This window comes from Hyaena hyaena, unplaced genomic scaffold (genome assembly GCF_003009895.1).
Source record: "Hyaena hyaena isolate Hyena2069 unplaced genomic scaffold, ASM300989v1 scaffold_216, whole genome shotgun sequence".
Classification (NCBI taxonomy): domain Eukaryota; kingdom Metazoa; phylum Chordata; class Mammalia; order Carnivora; family Hyaenidae; genus Hyaena; species Hyaena hyaena.
This window is the reverse complement of record NW_024080848.1, coordinates 2,059,480-2,083,796: the sequence shown is the minus strand read 5'-3', so window position 1 is coordinate 2,083,796 and position 24,317 is coordinate 2,059,480. Positions and strand designations below refer to the sequence as shown.

At 38.1% G+C, this 24,317-nt stretch overlaps 1 protein-coding gene across 1 annotated transcript in view; it reads right to left on the bottom strand.

Moving 5' to 3' along the window:
• NEK10 (NIMA related kinase 10) overlaps window positions 1-24,317 on the bottom strand; it is a 209,022-nt gene that overhangs the window by 74,942 nt on the left and 109,763 nt on the right. The window contains exons 23-25 of the mRNA XM_039242719.1: window positions 19,183-19,312; window positions 18,552-18,622; window positions 3,719-3,932 (exon numbers count right to left, since the gene is read on the bottom strand). Coding sequence (XP_039098650.1) covers window positions 3,719-3,932; window positions 18,552-18,622; window positions 19,183-19,312 — 415 coding nt within the window. The remainder of the gene's footprint in view (window positions 1-3,718; window positions 3,933-18,551; window positions 18,623-19,182; window positions 19,313-24,317) is intronic.

The window sequence follows — 24,317 nt, the reverse complement described above, 5'->3', positions numbered from 1 at the left end:
ACGAATGGTGAGATCATGACCTGAGCTCTAGTCAGACACTTAACCAACTGAGCCACCCAGGCGCCCCATGTTCTTCTATTATTAATTATCAACTGCAAGCATTTTCAATTTTTCTCTTTTTGTATTGTTCCCTGTTAGGTTTGTGGATACTAAAATAGTTATCCAGACTTTCTATACTAGTAAAAAAAAAAAAAAATTTAGCTTTAAAACAGAGATGGTGAAGATCAAAGTACCTGACAAATATCACTGGAAGAGGAGTGGTAAATCCCTGCACAACTTACCCTTCAAGAACATGCTTCTCTCACGATCACCCTTCGGTCTCCCTGGCACATTCTGCTCTGCCCCATTTTTACCCACAGAAACACACTTCATTTACCAAAGTTAACCTTAGTCTAAAGCTGGATCCACAAAATCCCAATAATCTGAGTGAAACTAAAGTTTTCTCCTGATTATCCAGATTATTCCAGGCTGGATTTCAATACTCACCCTTGGCATTTGCTGGTGAAGATCTAAGCAGGGTGCTGCTTGGAAATGTCTGCGACCAATTTTTCCGTCTGGGATCTAAGATAATGCTCAAAGCACAGCTATTCTGTGTGTTTAACACGCTGTGTGCAATGCCAAAATGCCAACCATGATTTTGACTACAACAATGTCACAGTACCCTCTGCAGTATGACAGCTTTTATTATTACATATTTAAGTAAAAGTTACACCTCATTTTTCTCTGCTTGATTCTTACCGTTCTTGATTCTGTGCTCTCCTTGTAACCTGTTATTACGAACTGTAAAAATCTGAAAGCTTGTCATTCGAAAAGAAAGTTTTGCTTCTCTTTCATAGGGTCTGAACCACAGTACACAGGGGTGAACTTTATTAGTGAAGACTTCTCTGTCCTTTTGAAATGTACATTAATACTTGTCTTCACTAGGCTATTATGAAAATTGCCATAATTAAGAATGAGCTAATATGTGAAAAAGTAAGTAGCATGTACCCCATGACATATGAGCCCTTCATGTCTCTTACCAATTGTTTGCTTACCCACCAATTTGCAAAATCCAGCAATTCACAATGGGTCTCCTAATCAATGCTGAGAACTCAGAAAGTTCTATGAGACCAACTAATTTCTCCTTCCTTTGATTATTGCTTATCATTGGATTGTGTAATTGTATTACTGACATTAACTGCTCTGGGAGACATTCCACTATATTTGAAATGAAACAATCGTAATACCATAACAATACTTAAGAAGAAAGGAGACATAAAATTTGATACCTGTAATTTTCCCATCGGTATTGGTGTAGAAATAAGTTTTTAAAAAAATAATAATTGGTACTTAGCAGGGATAATGCCAATTAGCTACATGCTGTCTTTTGATGAAATTTAATCATATTTCCTTCTCTGCTCTTTAATAAAGCTGCATTTTTCCTTTCAGTTAACATTTGATTAAGCCAGAAATGAAAACTTATCAGTATATATCAAATAGTGCAAAAGGAGAAGATATTTTATGGGTTTTTTTAAACCTACAAGTTTTTGGCCTATAAGTAAAGCTCTTCTCCATGGTCTCTGTGACACTGAATGTTCCATGAGGACACTGAAGCTGGCTCATAGCATGTGCTCAATAAATATGTATTAACTGCATGAAAACGGATTTAGTACTAACGGATCAGTTAGTACTACATAAGCAAGTTGCATCACAAACTTTTTATGTGATCACTGATCATTTTACATAATTGGTGCCATCTGACAATTTTGTGCCATTTTTTAATTTGCATGGCTCATGCAAACACATTAACTTATTTAATCCTAGTGCCTTCTGCAATAGGTAATATTTTCCCCCTATTTATGAATGAGTATGGAATCTCTAGAACCTCAAAACTCCCTTGTAGACTATAGATCTCTCCATTTGTTTAACCTGGTTATGGCCTGAGGGCTAGATTTCTATAGTTAAAATGGCCTTCCAAATACGTACTGAAATATTGATGGATGAGATGATGTGGTGTGTTGGTTTTGTTTCAAAATAACCTAGGGATTGTAAGCAGTGGGCAGTGGGGGGGGGTGCATGGGGGGCATAAAGACAATATGTGATTGGCTCAAAGCAGCAAACGCTTGAAGCTGGACGGTGTCTACATAAGGTGCTGTCTACTTCTGTAAACATATGATTTTCCACAGTAAGAGTTAAAAAAAAAAAAGCTGAGAAGTAAAAGTAAATAAATAAAACAGTCATTCTCAAGGTGTTTTGCTAAAGATAAGAGGATTTCTGCTGTTAGATTTTAAACTAATTCCACCTACATCAGCTACACGAATCTAACATAAACTGACTCTTTTATGTCCAACTGGAAATTGGCTAAGTAGCTTTGCAGTGCAGAACTTAACAGAAGGCCTCAAATGCCCCTAAGATATATAGAAATGGCCAAATCTCCTGCATTTTAGTTTACTGGGAACACTATACTATGAATACAACGTGATGTCCATAGAATGGTGTGTTTCTCATTGTTGCCTACTTTTTACAAAGTCAGGTAGTAAAATAACAAGAAAAGTGAGCTCTAACTCCCTGTATGTAAGATTTCACTGTGTTCAGCAAGAGCTTTGGCTCCAAGTTATTTGCTCCTAAACATAAACCAAGGCCTTAGATAATCACCATGGGTTGTTCTGTGAAATTACAGCTGGGCTCAGCAAGGCAATAAAAATGAGTTTTCCCCCCAAAAGAACCTTTAACTAATAGATTCCAAGTATGTCAAGACAAACCCACCAAACAGTAATGCTTTCCTTTTAATAGAAAGTAGCTTGATGGAAACTCTGTTATTGAAGAAATTGGGGGAAAAAAGAAAGAACAGAACAGAACAGAACAGAAAAGAAAAGAAAAGAAAAGAAAAGAAAAGAAAAGAAAAGAAACCCAGTTGTGTCTTCTCAAATCAACTGAGGCAGAACAGGTCTTTAGGGTCCTGGAAAAGAATTTAATGAACAAGTACCTGACCAAGAATGGGTGTCATGACCCTCTTTTCTTGGGGCCCCATGCCCAAGAGGAAAGGAAAGAAGAATTACCAGGTTGCAGGGTCCCTTACAAGATCCCTGCTTGTGGGGAGCCCAGAGCATGAGTGAAGGACAGATCACAGGTCATGATCCAACAAAAGCATAGGGGGAAGTGAGACAGCAGCAAGAGCATCACTGGCATGGCCGCCTGCACATGTGGACATCTGCAGTTTTTCCCTTTTTCAAGCTTTGCTTAGAAATAAACTTAAATATCAAAATAATTTAAGGGTTACTGGCAAGAAAGATAAAAGGATATATCCTCATTTGAAGCATGGCTATGTTATGATCACCACAAAGAGTAATGAAAGCAATTAGGCTCATAAGACAAAATTTTAAGGCAATTGTTATTTCCTTCTCAGAATTTTTCATCCATAGTCCCCAAATCAGGTTGTTAAAGAAATAAAATACATGCATTCACTGCCTTCTACACAAAGAGCATTATATAAACTTAAAGAATTGCTAAGAGATACCTCTAATTAGGGGTATTTCTTTGGAAAATCATTAATACTGACTTATTTTAATTATAAGATCTAGAAAGGGATGCAAATATGTAATTATATAATAGTGAAACACTGCATGTAGCAATTAATATTTTCCTAACTTAAGATCACCTTCCTTTAAGACAAAGCCTGAACAACTTCAGACATCCTTGTTAGAGGGCACCACGAAGAGACTGAAAGATGTGCACTTACATGAGATAACAGAGCCAGCTCACGGTGACATGTGACAGCATTCCGGTTGGCCTCCATAAAGTACCTCTGGGTGCGCTTCCGTTCCCGATCCAGCTTCTTCTCCAAAGCCAGCTGGGATGTGGATAAGTTGTCTAAATATTTCATCATGACATCCGATATCATCGAGCTGACTTCTACAATATCTGGGCGGGCTTCTGCATCAGGAGTGAGGCACCTAAGAGAATATAAGCTAATTACATCACTCTGGTCAATGTTGGGACCAAGGCCATGCGGTGTGGAAGTCAAGGTTGAACCCCACTGTGTCCACCATGGTGTCTGCACCCAAGAGCACCCGGGATAACATGGACAGCGAGCAGAGTTTTGAACCCATGACTTCTCAAGAGATATTCGGAAAGTTTGGGAAGCAGAGGGAGGCAGCACTGTTCTCTTTGCAGTTGGGCTGAGTGAGAGGCCAGGGCTATGGCCTGAGCATGAATTGTTCCTCAGGTCTCAGGAAAGATGGGTACAGTCACCTCCTCGTTTGTGGACTGGGTATTTTCTATAATCACTGCCAAGGCATCACTCAGTGAAACCAAGACAGATCCCAAGAATGCAGGCCCTGATGGTCACCCTGAGGCACCAAATGGAAGGAAGGCTCCTAGGGGGTCATAACATATTGGCCTTTTCCAACTGTACAGCAGCCATATCAACCCAACTTGATTAGTGTGAGTCTTATAAAACAAGAAGTCATAAAAATACAACCCAGTTACTCAGAGGTTTAAGATATTTGTAATAATTTTTTAAGCAGCTAATGTGACACGTTGCATGCTAATATTCTCTGAGATTTGGAGTTAGGAAATGGCAATCAGCTTTTTAAAGAGAATATTATTTATGTCATAGCTAAACAGTAACCAAAGGCTATTCTAGACGCTATGGAATCAGTTATCATGATCATTGTCAGCATGTTTTAAGTACTTCTGGTACTCATCATGATATTTCAGTTCAAGTTCTCTAACTTCACTGAAGTCATGATCTTCTTAATAAATTTTAATTTATTTGGAGTTTGAGAAAAAGATCTAATTTTCACATCTTGTATTTGATTTAGCAACCTATAGTTCATATAACTTTCACCTATACTGCTGTCTCCAGTGAAGAGGTTAGAACCATTTTATTTTTATTATTATTATTCACAACAGAAGTCAAAATAAGACTCCAACTTGTTAATTTGCTTATTACTCTTTTTGACTTGATTATGAGTAAAATATACATCTTTTTAAAATGTTTTTACTTATTTCTAAGAGAGAGAGAGAGAGAGAGAGAGAGAGACAGCATGAGCAGGGGAGGGTCAGAGAGAGAGGGAGACACAGAATCTGAAGCAGGCTCCAGGCTCTGAGCTAGCTGTCAGCACAGAGCCTGACATGGGGCTCAACCCATGAACCATGAGATCATGACCTGAGCTGAAGTCGGACGCTCAACTGACTGAGACACCCCGGCGCCCCAAAATATACATCTTTTAACTAGATTTTAAGACATTATCATCTCAGGCTTAATTTTCATCTCTTGCTAAGGCAGTCGTCTTGCCCTATGGTTATGACAGGCACTTACACATCTGCTGAATTCATATTTAACAAAGTTCAGTCTTTCCAGTTATAACAAAGAGAGGCAAGAGATTGTACAGACAAGGCAAGCTACATAATTTTTTAGGTGCTTGGTGCAAAATGAAAGTGTGGGGCCTCAGCAGGGGGTGAGGAAGTCAATCTCCCTTCCCCTAGTCCAGTGTCCTAAGTGATGGTAGACGGGAGACCCTCAAGAGACTGCAACCTCCATGCCCACATGATGTACTTGTTACCTGGATTGGAGGTGGGCAAGAGGACCCCACTGAGTCACCCATTGAACGCACCAGCCTGGTTAGGGATGGTCTCTCTTTTGCCTCACCCCATGATGCCCGGAGGGCACATGCTGCACCCTAGTCCCTTCCTTGTCTGCATCCACAAACCACTGAGGGGCAGAGGGAGGGTAAAGGTAGAACACAGGCTGCTGACACACCCAGTTACCACACCAGGTAGAAAACAGCAGCAATGATGGGACAGGGACAGGGAGATGGAGCCACAGGCCACGCAGGGGCCAGAGGGCCAGGAGCAGATGCCTGAGAATCTATGTCAGAGGGAGTTGGAGGAACCGCATATGAACTGAGGCTCCCTTGGCTCATCAGACTTCACTTCCAAAACATAAATTTAAAGATAAAATAATTAAGAATCCCATGACTTTGAATGCAGAACCTTAAAGCTTAGGCACAGGACAGTTTTTTAGTATGGGGGCCCTGAGCATTGGTCACTGACAGGCAACGCTGAACTTCTGTGTCAATGACATATTTGTATCCAAATTTCTTACTTACGTTCATAATCATAAAAGAAGCTAAAATGTTGAATTTCACCTTCTAATTAAATCAGTGTCTTCACCTACTCTCACTTAATTAGCAAAAGGAATTAAAGCCGATAAAAATGCTTGGGTGGCCTGGCATTTAGCAGCTGAGCTTTTGTTTCTAATCAAAAAAACAGCATAAGTTAGTTTTATGAATTATATAGTTATACGTTATGGTAAATGGGAACCAGAATGGTCTCTGTTCTGGCATTTAGTCATTTCCTTCTCTCCCAAAGTTATTCCCATTCCTGCATCTGCCATCACTGAAAAAGGAGCCATCAGGGAAATGCAGTTTAGTGTCACATTTAGGGAGTCAGGCCACAGATCAGATTGCTGGAATTAAATCCTAGGTCACCATTTATTGACTCATTTTGGGCAAGATTTAGCTTCTAAGTCTCAGGTAATGCATCTTTAAAATGGGATAATCACAGTCTCTACCTCAGTGAGCTGGTATGGCAATTAATGAAGTCATCTGTGTGAAGTGCTGGCACACTGTAAAAGCTTAATACATTGAAAAGACATTCTACACTTTTATTTGTCCTCCATTCCCTCCCACATTTAATCAACACCAAATTCTGGGGCTTCTCCTCTGAAATATTTATTGAATCCATATCCCTCCCCTCTAATCCCATAGCTATTAGCCTATTTGATTGTTGCTTTCTTGGACTAATAAAAGAGTTTCCTAAATGACACTCATCTCTCGTCTACCTCTGACCATACTGTAAACTGCTACAAAAATATTATTTAATGTTCCTAAATCTGACTACATCACATCTCAACTCAGAATTCCTCAATAGCCCCTCATGGTCCAGTAGAACAAAACTAAAAATTTCCAGCATTCCATACAAGCCCCCACTGGAACCTGCCTTCCCTCCAGCAGCTACACACCAAATATTCTTATCTGTCCTTTCCTACATAATGGAAATCTGTCCTTTCCTACATGGCTCTCTTATACAGCCATTTCTTCACTCATTTTATTCCCTCTGCTTGAATTTGTTTTTTGCTAATGGTGTCTGCCCTTTCCCAGATCTCATCCATATCTGCTTGCTAAAAACCCCACTCTTTTCTAAGTCTCCTTTAGGAAGGCTTCTTGGACCACCCTCAAGTGACTTAATCATCCCCTTTTTGTATTTTCTCATTATACTGTCTTTATTTAAAAACTTAGACTACTATAATTATTATATTGTAATGATCCGTTTCACCAGTAGAAACTGGAGAGTACAGACAGGTGTCACCTTCACCATGATCTCCCCAGCATGTAAAATGGAATCTGGGTCCTCAGATTCAGCAAATGAATGAATGAGTGAATGAATGAATGAACGAACAAACAGACTTAGGCTAACATCTAAGAATTTACCTGTCCCAAAATATATGCCCCAAATATCTGGCCACAAATTTTAAGACTTCAAGGAAATCTCTTACCAGAAGTTCTAGTTTAGCCTCAATTCTCTAAACTACATCCCTGTTTAGATATTTCAGAGAATTCTTAAAAGCAAACAAATGCTGGGGCAGCTGGGCAGCTCAGTCGGTTGAGCATCTGACTATTGATTTCAGCTCAGGTCACAATCTCATGGTTCAAGGGATTGAGCCCCACATCATGTTCTGCACTGAAAGCATAGAGACTGCTTGGGATTCTCTCCCTCTCTCTGTCCCTTTCCTGCGCTTGCTCTCTTTCTTTCTCTCTCTTTCTCTCTCTCAAAATAAATAAACATGAAAGAACAACTTAAAAAAAGAGTGTGAACAAATGCTTCAGTGACTCTCCAATAAAATAAACATAAAATCGTGTTCTAGAAAAAGCCTAGGTTGTTCTACTCACCCCACCCAGTTTGTCCCCACTCTGCTCTGAGAGACCAGATGAAAAGAATTAGAAAGATCTGACATTCAGTTGTATTCATTTTGTGTTTCAAGAAATAGAGTGGAAGATTATGGTGGCATGAGTTGTTCCCTTTATCTCTCTCCTTTAATTTATATCCAGTAGGACACCCATAACCCAACAAGGCTTCCTCTGCACAGCACACCAGGATGCCAGAGCAACCCACACATCTGTATGACTGAGGGTGAGTAGATCGGACTTCATGGAGGTGGTAGAACCAAGGGTAAAGCATCAGAACTGAGGGAGTCTGAAATTCTGAAAAAGAACCAAACAGACATTCTGGAGCTGAAAAACCCAATAAATGGGATGAAGAATGCATTACAAAGCACTGGAAATACAAGAGATCAGATGGAAGAGAGAATATGTGATCTGGAAGATAGGAATCTGGAAATGATTCACATGGAGGAGAAGAGAACTTTTATATTTAAAATGACTTTTTATTTTTTTATTTTATTGTTTTTAATGTTTTTTAAAAGTTTATTTTCTGAGAGAGAGAGAGAGACAGTGTGAGCAGGGGAGGGTCAGAGAGAGAGGGAGACACAGAATCCAAAGCAGGCTCTAGGCTCTGAGCTAGCTGTCAACACAGAGCCCAACGCGGAGCTTGAACCCATGAACCATGAGATCATGACCTGAGCCAAAGTAGGATGCTTAACCGACTGAGCCACCAAGGCACCCCTAAAATGACTTTTTAAAAGTGAAGAAATCTTGAAAGAGGTATCAGACTCCTTTAGGAGAGCCAACAAGAGTCTATAGCCATACCACCCTGAACAATCTCGTCTGATCTCAGAAGCTAAGCAGGGTCAGGTCTGGTTAGTAGTTGGATGGGAGAGCCAACAGGAATAATGGTATACCATAAAGAAAACAGAAGAAGCAGGCAGAGGCAGTTAACAAAAAATAATAGTTGAGAACTTCCCAAGCTGGGGAAAGAACTAGACATACAAGTCCATGAAGCTAATAGATCACCTTACTAGCTCAATGTAAAAAAACTTCAAGACCCATTATAGTGAAGCTGTCAAAAGTCAAGGATAAAGAAAGACTCTTAAAGGCAGCTAGGGAAAAAGAGACTGACCCACAAAGTAACTCCCATTAGACTATAAGCAGATTTCTCAGCAGAAAATCTATACTCCAGGAGGGAGTGGAATAATTATTCAAAGTACCGAAATATAAAAACTGTAGGCAAGAAAACTATTCAGCAATGTTATCCTTCAGGCATGAAGGAGAAATCATAGTTTTCCCAAACAGAAGCTGAATGAGTTCACCACCACTAGACCCGCCTTACAGGACATGTTGAAAGGGGCTCTTCTCCCTTAAACAAAAAGATAAAAGTACACAAAATTTTGAGTAAAGTGATAAAAAGACAGAATCACAAATTGTAACTCTATTTCAGAATAGGGTGTTAAATTATGACATAAAGGTTAAAGGAGAAAATCATTTAAAAAAACAGTACATACTACAATTTAGTAATAAACAGCATAAAATGGGATAACTTGTGACAACAAAACTATAAAAATGAGAAAAATAAAATGACAGAACCTGTGTAGACAAATGAGGATTCATTGTTATCAGCATAAAATGGACTATTTTATCTGTGAGACATTTTACATAAGCTTCATGGTAACCACAAAACAAAAATCTAGAGCAAAGACACAAAACAGCAAAAAAGGGGAAACTGAGCAAATTATCACAGAAAATCACCAACCTAAAAATGTAAACAGAAACACAAAGAAAAAGAAACAATAGAGATACACCAGAAAATAAAAGACAAAATGGCAGTAGTACTTCTTCATATACCAATAATCACTCTCAATGTATATGAATAAACTCACCAATCAAAAGGCACCGAACGTCTAGATAGATTAAAAAACAAGACCCAACTAAATGCTGCCTTCAGGAGACTCATCTCAGCTCCAAAGACAAACATAGATTCAAGGTGAAGGGGTAGAAATTGATAGTCTAAGCAAGCGGTAACTAAAGGAAAACAGATATAACCATACTTACATCAGACGTAGTAGACTTTAAGCCAAATATGTAACAAGAGACAAGGTCATTATATAATGATAAAGGGGTCAATACACCAAGAAGATAAAACAATAATAAATATATATTCTTCCAACATCTTAGCATTGAAATATATTAAGCAAATACTATCAGATCTTAAAAGAGAAATAGACAATGCAGTAGTAGTAGACCCCACTATTAGCAATGGATAGATGATCCAGACAGAAAATCAACACGGATATGTTGGAATTAATCCATACTTTAAAACAAATGAACTGAGACCTATGTAGAACATTCTGCCCAATAGTAGCAGAATACACATTTTTTTCTCAAGTGCACATAGAACATTTTCCAGGATAGATCATATGAAAAACTAATTTCAGTAAATTTAAGAAGACTGGCATCTTACCAACTATCTTCTCTACTACAATGACACAAAATTAGAAATCAACAAGAGGAAAGTGAGTAGATTTTTAAAAAGTGGAAACTACAGGGGCACCTGGGTGGCTTAGTCGGTTAAGCGTCCGACTTTCGCTTAGGTCATGACCTCGCGGTTTGTGGGTTCGAGCCCCGCGTCGGGCTCTGTGCTGACTGCCGGCTCAGAGCCTGGAGCTTATTTCGGAGTCTGTGACTCCCTCTCTCTCTGACCCTCCCCTGCTCATGCTGTCTCTCTCTCTCTCTCTCTCCTAGAAATAAATAAAACATTAAAAAAAAAACTTTAAAAAAAAAAGTGGAAACTACACAACACACTACTTAATAAGCCTACTGATCAAAGAAGAAATTAATAGGGAAATAAAAAATTATCCTGAAACAAATTAAAATTAAAATGCAAGAAATAAAATTTTGTGGGATGCAGCAAAAGCAGTTCTAAGAGGAAAGTCTACAGCAATAAACACAATATTAAGCAATTTTAAGCAATATTAAGAAATTAGAAAGATCTGGGGTGTCTGGGCAGCTCAGTAAGTTGAGTGTCCAACTTTGGCTCAGGTCATGATCTCACAGTTCGTGGGTTTGAGTCCTGCATCGAGCGCTGTGCTGACAGCTCAGAGCCTGAAGCCTGCTTCAGATTCTGTGTCTCCCTCTCTCTCTGCCCATTCTCCACTCTTACTCTGTCTCTGTCTTTCCAAAATAAATAAAAATGTTTTAAAAAAATTTTAAAAAAAGAAATTAGAAAGATCTCAGATAAACAACCTAACTTCATACCTCAAAGAACTAGAAAGAGAGGAAGAAATTAACCCAAAATTAGCAGAAAGAAGGAAATAATAATCAGGGTGTAAATAAATTAAGTGGAGCCCAGAGAAGCAATAGAAAGAATCAACAAAACTAAAAGTTGGTCTTTTGAAAATATAAACAAAATGTACAAACCTTTAGTTAGGCTAAGAAAAAAGAGAGGCGACTCAAACAAATTTAGAAATGAAAAGGAAACATCATAGCTGAAACTGCAGAGATACAGACAAGAAATGGATACATTTCTAGAAACACACAACCTACCAAGACTGAATCAGGAAAAATGGAAAATCTGAACATACCAATAATGACTGAGGAGACTGAGTCAGTGAAACTCTCAACACAGGAAACTCCAGGCCCCAACAGCTTCACTGGTGAATTCTACCAAACACCTAAGGAAGAATTAATACCTATCCTCTTCAGACTATTGCAAAATATTGAGGAGAAGGGAACACACTTCCAAACTCATTTATGAAACCAGCATTACCTTGATACGAAATCACATAAAGACACCACAAGAAGAGAAAACTATTTAAAAAAAAAATCCCTGATGAATATAGATGCAAAAATTCTCAACAAGATATTAGCAAACAAAATTCAAGAATACATTAAAAGGATTAAACACCATGACCATGTGGGATTTAGCCCTGGGAAGTTCAACACATGCAAATCAATAAATGTAATTCATCACATCAGTAAAATGAAAGATAAAAACTACCTGATTATCTCAGTAAGTGCAGAAAAAGCATTTGTCAAAATATAACATCCTTTTATGATAAAAACTTTCAACAGATTGGATGTGGAAGGAATATATCTCAACATTAAAAAGTCCATATACAACAAATCCACAGGTAACGTTATACTCAATGGAGAAAACTTGAAAGCGTTTCCTCTGAGATCACAAGCAAGGCAAGGTTTCCCACTCTCATCATTCCTATTCAGTATAATACAGGAAAAATCCTAGCTAGAGCAATTAGGCAAAACAAAGAAACAAATGGCACCCAAATCAGGAAGAAAGAAGTAAGATTTTCTCTATTTACAAATGATATAAACTTATGTGTAGAAAATCCCAGAGTCATTCAAGGAAAAACGGTTAAAATTAATCAATGATTTCAAGACGGTGGCAGGTTACAAAATCAACTTACAGAAACCAGTGGCATTCTTTAATACTAATGATGAAGCCTTAGGAAAAGAAAGAAAGAAAACTATCCAAACTGCAATAGCATCAAAAATAACAAAATACTTAGGAATAAATTAACCAAGGAAGTTAAAGACCTATACAACAAAACGAAAAGTCTTTGCTGAAAGAAAGTGAAGGAGACACAAACAAATGGAAAGACATGTGTGTTCATGTATCAGAAGAGAAAATATTGTTAAAATGGCCATACTACCCAAAGCCAGCTATAGATTCAGTACAATTTCCATAAAAATACCAAAGGCATTCTTCGCAGAAATAGAAGAAATGATCCTAAAATCTGTATGGATCCACAAAAGGCCCTGGATAGCCAAAGCAATCCTGAGGGAAAAAAAAAGAATAAAGCTGGAGATAAGACATATCCTGATTTTAAACTACACTATAAAATCATAGTAATAAGAACACTATCATCCTGGTACAAAAATAGACCCAGAGACCAATGAAAGAGTATAGGGAGCCCCACATTTAAATCCCAGCAACTAACATTGTTGTCAAGTAATATTTGACAACAAAGCCAAGAACACACACTGGAGGAAAGAAAGATGTTCTCTTCAACAAATGCTTCTGGGAAAAGTGAAGAAATAAATGCAGAACAAAGAATATGCCCCGCATCTCACATCACTCACAAAAATTAACTAAAAATAAATCAGAGACTTAAAAACATAAGACCCAATACCATAAGACTCTTAGAAGGAAAGGAAGAAGTTCCTTGATATTGGTCTTGGCAATGATTTTTTTCTAATATGATGCTGAAAGTACAAACAACAAAAGCAATAAATAACAGATGGAACTACAGCAAACTCAAAAGCCTATGCACAGCTTTTGCTAATCAATTAACAAAATGAAAAAGCAGCTTACAGAAGCAGAGCAAATTTTTACACACCACATATCAGATAAGGGGTTAATATCCAAAATATATGAATAACGAAACACAATAACAACAAAACAAATAACCTGATTAAATTGGACAGAACTAAATAGGTATTTTTCCAAAGAGGACATCAAAATGGCCAATAGGCACATGAAAAAATGCTCAACATCACTAATCACCAAGAAGATGCAAATAAGAACCACGATGATCTATCACCTTACACCTGTTAGAATGGCTATCATCAAGAAGGAAAGAGATAAAAGGTGTTGACGTGGATTTAGTGAGAAAGGAACATTCATACATTGTTGGTGAGAATGTAGATTGCTTCTACCACCACAAAAAACAATATAGAGTTTCCTTAAAAAAATTTTAAAAAATTAAAAAATAGATCTACCATACGATCCAGCAACTCCACTTCTGGGAATATACCCAAAGACACTGAAAACAGGATTTCAACAAGGTATCTATACTCCCATATTTATTCACAATAGCCAAGATATGGAAACAACTCAAATGCCCGTCATCATATGAATGAATAAAAAAGAGTTGGGTGTATATATACAATGGGACATTATTCAGCCATGAAAAAGGAAGATATCTTCCTATTTTTGACAGTATAGGTGGAACTTGAGCACATTATGCTAAGTGAGAGAACTCAGAGAAAGACAAGTACTGTATCACTTATGTGGAATCCAGAAAAATCAAAGCTATAAAAAAATAGAAAGTAGATGGTGGTTATCAGGACATGAGGGGTGAGAGCTATACAAATGATGACATCTAAGGGTATAAACTTGTAATAAGTAGTAAATCAGCCATAGATATATAATTCACTGAATAATGAACATAGATAATAATATTATACTATATTTATATAATATGATAAATACTGCTTCAACGTTAATCATATTACAATATATCAAAGTGAAATGCTCTATGCCATAAACATACAAAATGCAACATGTCAAATTTACTTTGGGGAAAAGAAAAAAAAAACAGAGATGGGGGGGGGGAATGTAAAGATCCATTTATCCTTAAAACTAGCTGCAATCATTAAGTTTGTTAGTCATCATGACCGGCTCTGAAACAAAGCACCAGACAGCTTATGCAACCAGGCACAGAGAGAGAAATGTAAGGCAATTGAAATATTTTGTGCATAAAAGGGAATGTTCTTTTTAAAACAGTAAACAGACAATACTCTCTTAATAGTGTACTGGAAGGTAAAAATAGTCTTGGTGGTACTGGGCAGAGCAACAAAATGGATTTATTTTCTACCCAAACTCTTCAGGGTTGCTAAGTTATCCTCCTAATGTAAAAGCCTGCTGGGAAAGACAAGTTCCAGGGACACAAATGTGCTTGTGTGCCATATGAACGAACAGGAAAAAGGAAAGATCCTACACATTAGAAACTCGACTGCATGAACTCTACCTGAGACAGGGTGTAGACAGTGAAAATGAGATGGAAACGCAGAAGAAGGATAATGTAATTGGAAAGAACACCAAGTGTGAAATTAGGAATGAGTCCAGTAAACTTTTCCATTAATGGCTGTCTTGTATTTCAAAGGCTCTATCATGTTGCTCTTGATCAGCTCTCAGCCTAATTTGCTGAGTCATAAATGATCATTAAGACCAACTTTTGCTTTTATATACTCTTTGCATCAATTTCCTAAAGAAAATAGGAAACTAAAAAAATAGAAAACTGAATTTGCTTCCTTGTTCTTTTGGAACTTAATTTGTAAAGACTAAAAATCCAAAGCAAATTAAATATGTAATGGCATAAAATTCATGGACGAATTTGGTTTTCTGTACACCAAATTTTCTAAAGATAAAAATTTATTTGTGATGTGAACCCAATGAATCTTGAATACCCTTAAATGAAGACCACATCTGCTATAGAATGCACACTGTTATCTTAATGTATGGTCAGTTACCAAGTTAAATCATCAGTTCTTACTTATTATGGTATCTTAGTATTTTGAATTAAAAGTGTTCCTTATGAACCTTTAATCCTGAGTCCCCTTATAATGATCATTCATCCTTTTAAACATTCTGATGACAGGGAACTCACTCCCCACCCAGCAGCCTGCCTCACTATGGGCATCTCCAATTCTGAAACATACTTCTTTTTCTTTTTAAGTTTATTTATTTGAGAGAGAGAGAGCACAAGACAGCATGAGAGAGGGAGGGAGGGAGGAAGAGTGAGAGAGAGAGAGAGAGAACCCCAAGCAGGCTCCAATGCTATCAGTGCAAAGCCCGACGTGGGACTCTATCCCATGATCCATGAGATCATGACCTGAAACCAAGAGTCAGACACTTAACCGACTGAGCCATCCAGCTACCCCTGCCACATACTTCCAGTGGTGATCTGACCTGGGCCTCCTTGGAACTCCACTCCATGGCTTTGGCTCCACTTCTCTGAAGGTCCAGAGAATAAACTCAGTTGTTGTCACATTTTCAGTGCCATTCCATTTTCATGCTTGTATCCCAAACTTGTTGACTCCACCTCCAACTTGCCATGGGAACAGCCCCACTTCTCTCCATCAACACCACCACTACTCCAGTCAGATTCCCCATCATCTTCTGGCGGATAGCTAGATCAGCTTCCCTTCGCTCCCCCATTCCTTCCTGTTTATTCCCCACAGAGCAGCCAACATGATCATTGCTATAGAAGAAATTTTCACTATATGCCATAAATAACCTTAAATTTTCTCCTCAGTACTCAAGATAAAAATTCAAAACCCTCAACGTGACCTAGTTGATCAGGCCCCCCCGTCTGCCTCCCCAGGCCCTAAGCATTCTTTGGCTATTCTCTCCCTTACTTGGCATGCCACATCTCCAATTTCTTTTAGTTCCTCAAACTAATAAGTTCTATGCTGGTCTATGAAATGTTTTCTCTACTCTGTTTACTATTTGAGATTTAGTGGTTGTTTAGATCTCAGATTACATGTTCTTTCTAAATGGGAACTTCCCCCAAGTCCCTAGACTAGGCCATGTCCTTCCTGACTCTCATTGCTTCCTTTACCATTCCTCATCAAAACAGAACTTGTTTTATATACTTAATCCCGTAAATAGTAACACTAATATTATTAATAACAATACCTAATTTTACTGATGGTTCATGAATGCTGGCACTATGCGAAAAGCACTAGAAGTATTATCCTATTTAGGCTTCGGAACAAGCCCATGAGTAGTTACTATTGCTACCTGTACATCACAGATGAGGAAGGGGGTTGACTGGAAGAGTAGGGATTAAAATATAGCTGATTCTAGAACCTACTAATGTTCTTAACCTTTACATGTAATATTGATATCTGACTCCTCCACTAACCTGTTAACCTCAAGACACATGGATACCAGTAGCCAGGGAGCCTGTCAGAAGCAAATTAAGGTCTCGTTTGCCCAGTGTCACAAACTCAGAATAACGTCTCTGTACATTTTCTCTGCACCATCCTTTCCCTCCCCTGGTCTTGATGGGACTCAAATACCTATGAAAAGGAGAAATTAAGTGAGCAAATCTGGTATTCTTGTCCTCACATCTCCAGAGACTTCTTGAATTTTTTAGGCACTTTCCAGAAAACAAATAGCAGATAATAGGATCAAATTGTGGAGACAAGCAATTTAAATACATTTGTCTGGATTCATTAGCAGCAGGGCATGATCTAATATATGCAGAATTCAGATTATTCCAAAAGGGGTTTCAGCTCATTTCCCATAATATTAACAATGATAATTGCCAATATTGCTTAAGATTTACCATTTGCCAGGCTCTATGCTAAGTGATTTTCATAGTTACTTTGTATAATTATCACACCAGCCTGATGAGTTTGGTATTATTACAGCCCCCATTTTAACTGGATGAGGGAACAGAGATGCAGAAAGATGGTCCAATGTTTGTTCAGAGTCTGCAGTTAGTGAAATTCAGCCCCAGCTGGGCCTGGGCCCCTTAACTGTAGGAGAGCATTGCACTGAACAAGGGAAGATTCAGGATCTAATCCTACAAACTGTGAGAGCCGCTAGTAATGCAAATGATGCGCTCGAAGGAGAAAGTGAAGGGAAAACATCTCTTACATTCCATCAGAGGTGGTGCCACGTGCTGGGGCCGGTACAGAACCAAGTTTAAAGGGAACTGGGCAGGACAATGGACAGATATTCTCTCTGGGGGGAGTCTGGGATTTCTATAATAATAATAATAATGAGGATTTGACTGAGCCTGATGGTGCAGATACATAATCTTGAGCCAACTTAGGAACATACATTGGTATGGAGATAACAGCCAGAAAACAAGTCATTTATTCATACGACCAGTATTTTTTAAGGGTCTGTCTTGCACTAGGCACTGCCCTAGGCACTGAGGAGCTATGAATTCTCATTCATAGCTGGAGAAGAGCCTGCTCTTGTAGAGTTTTCCTTCTGGTGGGGACAAGGCAGACAATAAAGAAACAAGTCTGCAAGCACCTGTCTAACATGTCAAGGGATGGGCGTCCTGAGCTTTATAAAGCAGAGGGCCAGAAAGCAGAGGCTGTGGGGACATCAGGCAGAGCCATGAATGAAGTGGGGTCTATGCGTGCACGTACGAGAAGGAAGAGAAGTTCAGGAAAAGGGAAGAGCGAGGACCAAGGTCCAGAGGCAGTCGCACGCCGGGACTCGCAGGGAGCTCCCTGTGGCTGGCACCGAGGGAGCAGAAGAAAAGTGGGAGGGAAGGGGGACAGGTCAGCGGGGACAAGCCCTGTGAGGTCAGAACTTTGTGGATGCAACAGGAAATGACTTTCATTAAAATCCCCCTATATTGACGGCTGGAGCACTTCTTTCTGACTTTCTCTGAGAAATTATTATGCAACATAACATTACAATTTAAAAATAGAAGTGAAAAAGTGCTTGCAGTTTTATCATCTTACATGGCCTTTTCCAGTTTCCCATGTCCTTGTCTAGCCTTTTCTCACATCTGTGCATATATTTGCAGTTTTTCTCAGAGTTACAAACAGCTTTACATCCTGTTTGCCTTAGTTAGCTTCTTATCATATTTGTGTTACAGCCTGATACAAAGCCGCCTGAATAATCATTCTAATGGCTACGTGACACTGCAAATGCATAGACCACTTCCCCACGGACACTTCAATGGCTTCCCAATGGTTGCCATTACTGATGATGCACAAATATTTTTCCAGGTTTGGATTACTTGGGAGCCCTTCTTCGTGAATATTGATACAGAAATTCGTAGAGATGTATGAGGTATTTCTTGATCCCTATGGGTTTGGAGTTGGGAGGATAATTACCTGCTGATGGTATCCGTCACTTTCTCAGAGTAGGTGCCTTCTGGCACTGGTTCATATACGGCCTCCACTATCTGCAAAACAGACAGACTAGCGTGATGGACATAAAGATGCCATTAATACCTCCAATACTTGGCCACAACATGAAAGCTACTCAGTAGGCATTATGACCGTGTGCAAACTTTCATCAGAAGCAAAAACATCCCAACAAAGAAAAAATTAACATCAATCAAACAGTTCTTGAGCACAGACTGTATTCTTCAAGCTGAGTTAAAGTTAGCCTCCGATTCATAATATAGGAGATAATGTTCCGGATAATGTGTAGGATAATATAATGCGCCGATTGTAGGCGATCCAAACCACAATTAAAAATAAAAGACCAAAAGTAATTTGATAGATTTATTTGTATAATTTTCTATGATAAATGAAGACCATTGTAGGGGAAAATGTGCCTTAGCCCATGATGTATATTTAGAAGAAAGGGGGCAAATAATGAACTGGATCATGTGGTTAATAAAACAATGTGCCTGCTTTTAATTGACATTTTCATAAAAGCCACAAATGTTCTATTTAGGAGGAAAAGAAGTGGCATTTTTAGCAACACAAGACCCTTTTGTCTCCCAACACTGCTTACTTTTGTAGCCAGGGAGAGCATGTTGGTGCTGTAGAAGGGGGGATTCAGAGTTGCCATCTGATAAAGGATGCAACCAGCCGCCCAGACATCAGCCTTCTCCCCGTATGGCTCGCTCTTCAGTACCTCAGGACTGAGTTAAAATAAGGATGTTAATAGATGCTGAAAAAGGCAGAAGAAAGCAGCACAGAAAAAAAGTCCAATTTTCAAGCAACAGTTGGAGATATGAGGTGAAAAAAATTGAAACTCTTTATCACTAATTCAAGTAAAATAATAAAAACTGCCTTTGAATTCTCTCAGACTCAGATGAATCAAGAAGCACAATCAAGCAGTTCCATTGTAAGCATGAAATATCAATGAACCATATAACTGCTGCCTATTTAGTGCCCAAGGAAGTTGTTTCCAGAAGCAATCGCCCATCTGTGGTAGAAGGAATTGTTGGCCCCAGCTCTTGACTCTTCTGGAGAGTCTGCACATCTCACCCTTACAATGGCCTCTTGGGCAGTGGTCACTACCGACTTCTGCCTTTGGTTTGGTTTTGTGTTGCTCTGGCCAATGGAATGCGGAAATGACAGTGAGCCAGACCAGAGCCTTTGTCTTAGCAAATATTGAGTGCTTTCATTTGTCCTTCTAGGAGGTTCTTCCATTACCATGAGAAGAACATATCCCAGTGGCTGTTGTCCCACTAGCCTGGGTCCAGCATAAAATACATGGAGGAGATCTGTCCCAGACACTATAAACCTACAGCCTGAAGGAAGGAGGGCTTGCCCAGAAGACCCAGACCTATGGGTCTAACCATAACTGCTTATTGTTGAATGCCACTGACATTTTTGTGATTTGTTACACTGCACTATGGGATAATTGACCAATACAGCCCTGTCCCTTTGTTCTTCAACTGTAGCCTATAAAGTAGGAAGAAGACCATATTGAAGTATGTTGCAGAAAATGACATCCATCCTGTTCGTCTCTTCTGAAATCACATTTCCAATCTGGACATGGATGCTGTCAGCCTTTAAATGAACTTAAGCTGTGAGAGTTTATGGTTTTGACATTTTTTAAATAGAGGGGAGTGCAATTCCCCTGGGTATTTTGGAGTAATAGAAGTTTCCTCTTTCATATTTGTAGAGGGAAACTCAGCAAAGGGTTGAAAGCACTTAATATGCACACATCATAAATTAAGTAGTTTAGCAATTTGGTTCTATGATATGTATGTAGGACTGTGCGCAGCCCTTTATTTACATAAATAGAGTAGGGATTAAGGGTTAGCTTTGGTGGTGGACTAAGGTATAAAGAAATTGATACTGTAACAACCAGAGTAGATATAAATCAATGTTGACTATTAAGACTATCTGAGAAGTTGCTATTTTTGTGAGATCATGAAAAAGAATTCCTGGTTTTAGATTTACGTTATGTGCTTACAGAAGCAGGTATAATTTCTAGGTCTCTCAGTTGAGCATTTTCATATTTAGTATTTTTGAGCTCAATAACATGGCGATGGGGGAAATGGGAATGAAATTTCCAGGGCTCTGCTGGTTCCAACTGTATAAAAAGTGTCTCCTGTTGTCACCTATCAACTGTTCACATTTACAAAAAATGCCTTAACAAGAAATAATGTCCTCAAGAGAAAATAAAAATGTCCTTGACTCCCCACAGACAAATCTCTCGTGTTTTAATCTACAGAATTCAGAGGATTTGTCTCCTATTTCCAAAGGCTTGTGAAGCAGATGCTATGAGTGTTCCACCCATTTTTCCTAGCCTTTTTTCCATTTCCTGTTCCCGGAATGCTTTCACTCTCAGCAACCAGCATCTGTACTTCTTTGGGAAATAGCCTTCATTTTTTGCTCAAAACATAATTACTCAACCTGGGGGAAAACACTTGTAAGAATAGAATTTACTCAGTTGATTGTTCTCATCATCCTATCTCCTCCTTCTCACTAGAGACCACAAACCCCTCTCATTCCGACAGGCATGCCCCTTCGCACCGTGGCTTTGCAGCTCCCATCAAGGGGTGGGGTCTATTTTTCCACCCCTTGAATCTGCACTTGATATGACTTGCTTTGGCCAAGAAGATACCAGCAATAGTGCTATAAGGAAAAACTTAGAAAATACTCTTTGGGGCTTTCTCTCCCTTCCTGCCCTTGAAAATCCTTTGAACACAGCCAGGTGACTGAGCCCAGGTTTGCCTGCTGGATGATAATACATGGCCCAATTACCTCCAGCACCACTTCCCATGGCCAGTCCACCACCAGACCTGTGAGTGAAGCCATTGGAAATTTGGTGACCACACCTCCCGAGCCCAGTCAATACTCTAATCAGCAGTCCTCACTGAGACCAGCCCAATTTGCCAACATCCAGTGTACTGATGTTTTTAAGAAGTTTGTTGTATTAAGTCACTAAGTTTTGAGGCAGTTTGTTGAAGTTAACTGTTATAATAGATCTCATCAGATTCTCAGAGCTGTGCATGAGCCCCTGAAAAAAAGACCAAGAATTATTTCTCTGGAAAAGAATTAAGAAACGGAAATGAGAGACAAACACAATTGCCAACTATCATATCACTTTGCTTCTGGGATAAACTTCAAATATCCTCTGAGGTAAGAGTTTCATAATCACAACCAAAAGCAATGAACAAATAGAATGCAGAGTCTGATTTCTAGAAGCCACAACAAAACGTTGTTATGGTCTTAACCGTGTCCCCCCATCCCCAAATTCATATGTCAAAGTACAAGTCCCACTACCTTAGAACGTGACGATATTTTACAATAAGTTCTGTACGAGATGATCAAGTTAAGATGGCGCCACCAGGATGGGCCCTACTCCAATGGGATTGGTGTCCTTCTCCCCATGAGTATGTACAGACAGAAGAACCACCAGGCGAAGAGGCAACAAGAGGGGGGAATCCTGGCATGTGCAAGCCACAGGAGACAGGCCTCAAAGGAAACTGAACTGGCCAACACTTTGATCTTGGCCTTCCAGCCTTCAAAACTGTGAGAAAAGAAATTCAAGCCACCCAGTCTGTGGTATTTTGTTAAGGCAGACTTAGAAAGGCAATGAAGGTTCTATGAGAAAACCTACTTCCGTGTTTTGCAACTTCAAAAGAACCCAGCCTTTTGGAAATATGGCTAATTTCATTGATTCAATCACAACTTAACAATATCATATAAGGTGTTTGGTGATTATTATTTGAAAATCATTGTAAAATAATTTGTTGTCTTGAAATAATTTCCAATTTCTCCACTTAAGGCGAGCCCAACTACATTTAGAAAAATACAGAGATTTACAGCTAGTAATGCTTCCTTTAAGAGAAAAACATTAAATAGTATACACACACAATTTAAAATGGGGTTTTCTAGTCTTAATTTGTCCTAAGGTACAGTATTCAATCTAGTAAATATTAAAATGTATTAGTTTAGTGAAGGTTATTTATATACCATTGTACCAGAAAGCCATGGTTGGATTGACTGTGTGCATTCATCAGAACTTACTTTCTTTGGCTGTGAATAAATGAGATAAAACTGTTTTGTTCTAAATTGTAGGTAGAAGAAACTGGGATAAGATTGAAAATGCTATTGCCAAAAACATTACTAAATTGGTTAGTTCTTCTGTCTACAACAAATGTTTTAAGAGAATTCTTTTAAATGGTTGACATTGATGTGGTCATTGGTGTGATGCATGTTATTTAGAAGGAATATTAACTTCAACAATCACTTTACAAGAGTTTAAACATGGAGAAAACTGTACGCCTGTAATTTTGTTATAAAATGTTTGTTGCATTTCTGAGCCCACTTTGTATTCATGAGAAACAAAAATATAATGGGAGAAATATTTTAAATTACCAATATTTTAACTTTAACTTTTTACATAGTTTGGGACTTTAAAGTATCAACAAAGGATGTTGAAAATATACATACCTTTGCTTTAGTCAAATTACTTTTCATTGTCTGATTTCTTAATTTTAGCTTTTTGAAATCTTGTGAATTAAGAATATCTATATCTATAAATATATAGATATTTAAAACTTAATGATAACAATAAATGTAATTCAGCAACAACAACAAAAAATAAATAAAATGGGGCTTTCTTTTTTCCAAACAAAAACATTATTCTGCATTTTAAAAATGGTTATTCCTATGTGACCCAATCATATAAAATCTTTAGTGATGAAACAAAACATAACTTAGGCAATATTAAACAAAAATAGGGGCTCTTCTGGCAAAGATTAAAATATTTACGATTAAGTGTGTAAAAGTTACAGCCATAGTCAGTTATATGTCAATTAAAAAAGTATTTATTGTTACCATTACATGGTGACTGCAATTAATCATAATGTATCATACACTTGAAATTTGCTAAAACAGTAGATCACAAGTATTCTCATAACACACACAAAGAGGTAACTATGTGAGGTGACGAATATGTCAATTAACTTGACTGTGGTAATTATTTCACAATGTGTAAGTATACTGAAACATCACATTGTATACCTTAAACATATACTATTTTTAATTGTGAATAATACCTCAATAGTGCTGGAAAAAAATTTAAGTGAAGCCAGGGGTAGTAAAGGGTTAGGTGGATGACAAGGAACAATGTGCATTTATTATAAACATCTTAATAAATAAGTAAATATAACTCATAGCCTGAGGAGCCTTTCAGATGGGCCTGGACACTAAGCATCACCTCTGTTTTTAGTAAGTCATAAATTCACAAACTGATAGTGAAAACAAGGTAGATGAAAGATGAGGTTGAAAGGATGCTTAATCTAATTTTTTAAAAACATAAACTTTTTGTATAGATTTTTAAATTCCACTATCAGTCCTTCTCTGACATATAAACAATTAAGTTGCTAATTGCTAAGGATTCTTATTTACAAAGTGAGGTAAACAAGAAAAGCATCGGACCCAGATGTCTTTTAAAACATTTTAAAATATGAATATTTTGATAGCTCTTAAATAATCTGATAATATGATGATTCTTATAAGTTTGGAGGGGGGACTTTTTCCTTTAAATGGACCAAACTAAATAAAATTAGTTAAAAGGTTTCTTGTGTAAATAAGTGTATTCCTTTTTCCCAGAGAAGTCATATTGTTGTCTTTGTTAAGTTTGATTATTGGTACTCACGCTGTCAGCACATGTATGAA